The sequence below is a fragment of the Phaethon aethereus genome, assembly GCF_964289735.1.
Source record: "Phaethon aethereus genome assembly, chromosome: 4".
Lineage (NCBI taxonomy): Eukaryota > Metazoa > Chordata > Aves > Phaethontiformes > Phaethontidae > Phaethon > Phaethon aethereus.
This window is the reverse complement of record NC_138578.1, coordinates 37,138,859-37,144,566: the sequence shown is the minus strand read 5'-3', so window position 1 is coordinate 37,144,566 and position 5,708 is coordinate 37,138,859. Positions and strand designations below refer to the sequence as shown.

Genomic DNA, 5,708 nt, shown 5'->3' with positions numbered 1-5,708 from the left:
TGCAGGGGGAAGGTAAGAATTCAACTGGCCTGTTCCCTCCTCCTCCCCACTGTGTGCCTGGAACGCTGGAAGTTTCCGACATTTGTATGTCACTAGTCATAAAGTAAGCTAGTTTCTTCCCTTATCCCCTAAACTAAAACCCTCTGTAGCCCTTTATGTTAGCCATACTAACCACTATCAGTAGCAAGGAAAATGCTGAAGAATTGCTGCCTTTCCTTACCTCTAACCCAGCCAAAAAAGCTGTTCAATACGGTAGCAAGTGTTCATGCAGTTAAAATGAATGAGAGATTTGTGAGCACTTCCCAGAAGGGAAATGACTGTAGCCAACCCGGCCAGACGTGCTCCAGCAGCACACAGCACCCAGCCCTGGGTTGGTTTTTCTTCTTTACTATCAAAAAGAGTGAGTTTACTTACTTGTATCTCCACTAAAGGGTATTTTAGGAATGGAGACAGTAACTTGTGCATACACACTATATCAAAGGAAGAGGTAAGTAGTTTGTTCTCAGTACACATCACTCTGTGGAACTCCATCATCCATTTTTATTAATAGTTACGGCAACCAGGTATGCAGCTAAGAAATTGAAGAACATGAAGGATACTACCAGAATCATTTATGGCTACAGGCAAGGAGCAGAACTGCATTGCAACCCTACTTTTTGATGATTTAAAAAGTGTGTTAAAATGTACCAGCTGAGATTTTCAGGAAATCTATTACTTGGCTTACACAGTAAGCTATGCCTTGTGCACTGTGTTCTAGACAAAGCTGTATTTAAAAATGGCACACAAGGTTAAGAAACTTTACGCAACGCCGATGGGTAATCTGTGCTTTCATAAATACAGTAGTGTACATCCTATATACAGATGCTGGCCGCCAGCCTCCAGGAAGGCTGTTAGCCAGCCATCCACAGAAAGAAGGGAATAAAGATAGTGGGGAGCGTGGTGGAAGGTGCCAGGCCTAGGCAGACTATTGATGCTAATCCCACAAGCACTGAAGCAAGAACGCTCCTCTGGTCCCGAATAATCATCTTCACAGTCTCACAGAACTGGAAAAAAAAAAAAAAAAAAAGAAAGGAGGAGGTGAGGGTTAGAGAGGAAAGCTTTAGCCGGCCAGCCGGCGATGCCCGCCCGCTCCGCTGCAGACCAGCGGTTGCCCCCGGCTCCGGCGGGCTCTCTGGGCCGCAGCACCGGCTGCGGGGCGAGCCTGGCGCCGGCTCGCCACCCGCGCTGCGGCCCCGGCCCTGCCCGGAGCCCGCTCAGAGCGCGGGACTCGCCCCAGGCGCTCAGCCTCCCGCTCCGCGCCGCCCGAAGCCGTCGGAGGCCAGGCGACCCTCCCTTTCCCAGCAGCTCCGCGCCCGCGGCCGTGCCCGCGGCGGGGGCACCGGCCGTCAGCCCCGGCCGGCGGCGGCTGACCTAGTTTCGGGGAGCGGAGCGCCCAGCGCGGCCCGGGGCGCCGGCGCCGCCTCTCCCGGCCGCTGCGCGCCTTCCCGGCGGGGCGGCGACCCGTGAGGCTCCCTGCCGGCGGCGGCCGGGGCGTACCTTGTCGGTCTGGAAGCTGACTGGGGCTCCGTATCGGCAGTAGGTGACGAAGTGCTCGCAGTTGTTCCAGAGCAGGCTGTAGGCCGTGGCGCCCACCAGCTTCTCCGCCCGGCGGGCCGCCTCCTCGCTGCCCAGCACCTGGTCCTCGAAGAGCCGGTCCATGTGGTTGACCAGGATGCTGCCGCCGTAAGCGAAGTCTTCCACCGTATCCACGCGGATGCTGGCCATTTTGGTGATGACGCCCAGGATGAGCCGCTTGTTGGTCACTACCTGCTGGATCTGCCGCGGGTCGCCGGTGAGGGCGGGCAGGATGTCGGGCATCAGGTGGGCGACTCGGTTCTCGCCCAGGTAGATGCCAAAGTGGATGAAGAGGGTGCGGGGCACCTCCAGCAGGTCGCCCCGCTTGAAGCAGCTGGTATCGTAGTAGCTGGGGGTCGGCGGCGCAGGTTCACCGCCGGAGCCCGCGGGCAGGGGCCGGACATGGACGAGGAACAGCAGCTTCTCCAGCAGCAGCGAGGCCGCCTGCGGCACCGGGTTCTTCATGGTCGGCGGGGGTACCCCTCGCTGCTGCCGAGCAGCCCCCGCCGCCCGGCCCCGCTTTTCTAGGCTACCGGGCGGGGCGGGGCGGGCGCCCGGGCCAACCCCCCGGCTGAGCGGCCTGCGGGCAGCGCCCGCCCCGAGGAGCGGCCGGCCTTTATTGGGGAGCCCGGCGGGCGCACCGAGCCCACCCGCAGCTCTCCCCCGCCAACCCTCGGCGCTGCCCAGGACAGAAGGACAAGAAAAAGTCCCTTCAAAGCCCTTCATCTGCCCCCGGAGTTCCGCGGAGGGCTCCTGGGGACGCCCCCACCGAGGGGACCCAAGGGGCTCTGGGCGCCCGGCTCGGCGGCGGGGGAGCGGCGCGGAGGCTGCTGAGCGCGCCTTTCTTCCGAGGAGGTGGGGAAGTCACATTTATAAACTAGCTCGCCCGAAAGGTCCGCCTGCTAAAGAAGAGTGGAAAAAGGCATTCCCGTGCGTTTTGTTTCATGCTAATCCGTTATGTAAATGGCTAAATCCTGGCAACAGAGCCCACAAAAGAGCAGCCCTGTCAGGACAACAAAGCCGCCCCGTCTGAGGCTAGTAAGTTTCAGTAGCCGAGCAAATTCCCGCCGTCTCTCCCCTCCCTCCCCGCCCTAGGGACTGCAGGATGATGGATGGGACAGACATTCATCTTACCTGGAAGATGACAGGGCCCGGAGAGCGGCGGGAAGGGGCTGCCCGCCGCCCCCCAACCCGCCGCCGCGGCCGTGCAGCCCGCACCGCGTCCCCGCCGCCTCGCCCCGACCCGACGCCTTTGGCTTTTGTCCTGCCCCGGCTGCGGGGGAGGGCGTTCGCCTCCGTGAGAAACTCGGAGCGGGGGGAAGGAAGCAATGCTGGAGCAGCAGTTGTTTGTTAGAGCATCTTCCCCCCTCCCCGCCCAAAGCCGGGGTCTGAAGCTGCCAACTCGCCTGACCTATCCTCCTGCGGGTTGTGGAGGCTCAGGCAACCACCACAACATTAGACGATGCCAAGCACAAAAAAGGGAAGCAAGAAGGAGCGCTAGTGTGTAACAGCTTGGCGCTGCTCTGCAAGCAAACCCTGTTGGAACAGCAAGTTACTTTTCCCTCTTCAGTCACTTTAAATCTGAGAGCCCACGGACTAAAGATAAGCTCCCTAGAACTGGAGCTATAGGACCCGTTTGGCCACAGCAGCAAAAAGAGAAAAGGTTCACCATCCTTTTTCTTTCCAGCGGGGAACAGCTCTGGCACGGATGGAATGGCAATAGGGGTGTGAAGGACCAAGCAGGTGAGAGCCTCCTGGCACCACGGATGCTGAACCAAGCCTCAGGCAGGATCTCGGGCACAGGAAAGATGAAGCTTAGCAGCGAGCCACAGCAAGTTTTCCACTCTCCGTGAAGAGAATATTCCAGGGCAGCGGGTTACCTCACTGCTCACCACCGAGGAGTGTTCCCCTCTCCTATCTCCTCCTGCTTGGAGCAGGGAGCACCTTCCCAAGGAACCAAAGATTATCCTCACCTGGCTTCATCTGCAGAGAGAAGCCCACAGTAACCTCTTCTTTGGACCCTGGTTACAAGCCAGAGCCCCAGCACCTCTTAGCAGAGTGATCAGGCATTTGGGATTTTCTCTGGAGAGTCTCAGCCAAATTTTTACACAACAGAGGCTTAGCCCTTTCAAGCCCCCTACCTCAAATCACATCACTTACAAAATAGAAGATACCCTATAGATGTGGCTCGTGATGCTGGTAGGATGTGTGGCTGATGGCTAATTAAAACAATATCTCATCAAATCCAGCCATTAAAATCTATTTGGAAGGTTTGAAGCTTTTGTTTACACACGCTAGTAAATAAAAAAAGGGGGGAGGCAGGGGAACTTTCCTCATTTTTAAGTTGTGCATTATTTTAAGGGACAGGGGAAAAATAAAAGATTAAAACCCCTCATCATGATAAAGGGTCTCACCCGTTTGGCGATGGTCACAGTGTCTGGTCCAGAGCTGGAGCACTGTACCACAGCCAGGTGGTTATCAAAGACCCCGCAGAAAGTCCTGGCACAGAAACGTTCCCGTCACCATTGCCCTGCGCAGATAAGCACTGGTCCTGCCTTGTGCTGTCATCTCAGGACCCCCCCTCCCCAAAGCTGTCAAGGGAGCATCTGGATGGTCTTTGTTGAAGTCTGTGTTGGAGATGCTTCAGCCCCCCAGTTCAGGTTTCTCTCCCCTGCCCAAAGGGAGGCAGGGGAATTCAGCTGGGCTCCCTGGCAGAGAGAGACATTTCCCAATGGGATCTTTTACTTGGAGGCATCCTTTGTTTGCTTTCTTAATGCCGGTTAGCTTTAATCCCAAAAGCAGCAGGCTCCATTTCAAGTAAAGCCAGAAAGGAAACCAGGATGAAACCGAAGAAGAGGAATTGCGATGAGGAGGCTCAGTGTCTTACTGCATGGAAGGGTTTCAAAGAAGTAAGGGGAGAGGTGGGACATTTCTGCAGTGTCATTTCCTCATATCTGAGGCACTAAGGAGCCTCCTCTCCCCCTCCTCCCAAAACCACTCGCTCACTCTCAGGCCTGGAAACCCCAACCCCAACTGAAGCAGACAGGTCTGAGAAACGGCATTGCTCCTCCAGCTAACACGCGTACCCAGCTGTAGCAAGAGAAATCCACCACCCAAGCGACGCTTCGCCACTGCCTTGCAGCTGCTGTGTTACTGTGTGCAAAGCACTTAATGCGACGTATCCAAGTCATTTCTGAACAAGACCATTCAGATTCTTGAAAGGCAACCTGCAACCCAACGTTTTCTGCTTTCAAACCTTAAGGGCTGCACTCCTATTACTTTCCAACTGCCATGACGAAACCAAAATTTAAAAAGGTATACTTACAATTATTTTTCCTCTGCTCTGAAGGGGAAGAAAACCCAACGTATTTTAGTGGGACAATGGCCTCATCGGAGATGGCTAAACTGAAAATATACTTTGTGCCTCCAACTAAGACTCTGGCATATCCTTTATCTTGGGTCACTTTTGTTATAGTAACTTTTGTAGTTTAATACAGAAATTGCAGTGGGAAAATCACTATGAAATTTTAAACAGCAAACACTGACAACATTTTGTTTGGACTGTTGGCTGCTATAGAATAATTTCATGATAAACCCCTTTGAGAGTTATGTAAGATGCAGTAAAAAAAAGAATGCAGCCTTCGTTTGGTAGTGCCAATGAGCCATGTCACAAAAACTTCCCAGGTAAAAGGCACAATCCAGTTTCCACTACACTGAAGCTCGTGTACATTACATGGAACCTTATTTTATATGCTAGGCGTTACTATTTCCATCCTGCTCTCACAGCTTAACACAAAGCTGTGAGAAAAGAACGTCAATTGGAAGGGTAAGTTCTTGCCTATATGAGGAACAGACCTGGTTTGAAACAAATGCATTTTGCCTGCTTGTTAACTGACTGAAGTTAAACCAATGCTGACTCTGCATACATGCTCACCTTCGAGTACAATTTAGGTTTTACCAAACTTTTCTCAGTTACTCAATCTCTACTGTAGATAAACAAATGCAGCTTTAACAAGCTTTCAGGTCAGCTGAGACTGCTGGAGCAAGTACAGGTTCATGAATTCAAAACACGTTAAGGAGGTCAAGGAGAATAA

General features: G+C 53.9%; 1 protein-coding gene across 1 annotated transcript; it reads right to left on the bottom strand.

Annotated features, from left to right (window-relative positions):
* Nucleotides 1-774: 774 nt before the first annotated feature.
* LRAT (lecithin retinol acyltransferase) lies at nucleotides 775-2,079 on the bottom strand (the record flags this gene model as incomplete). The annotated part of the gene is made up of 2 exons (XM_081999491.1): nucleotides 775-1,043; nucleotides 1,537-2,079. 2 exons carry the CDS (start codon nucleotides 2,077-2,079, stop codon nucleotides 891-893), a joined length of 696 nt encoding a protein of 231 aa, XP_081855617.1. The 3' UTR covers nucleotides 775-890.
* Nucleotides 2,080-5,708: the final 3,629 nt, after the last annotated feature.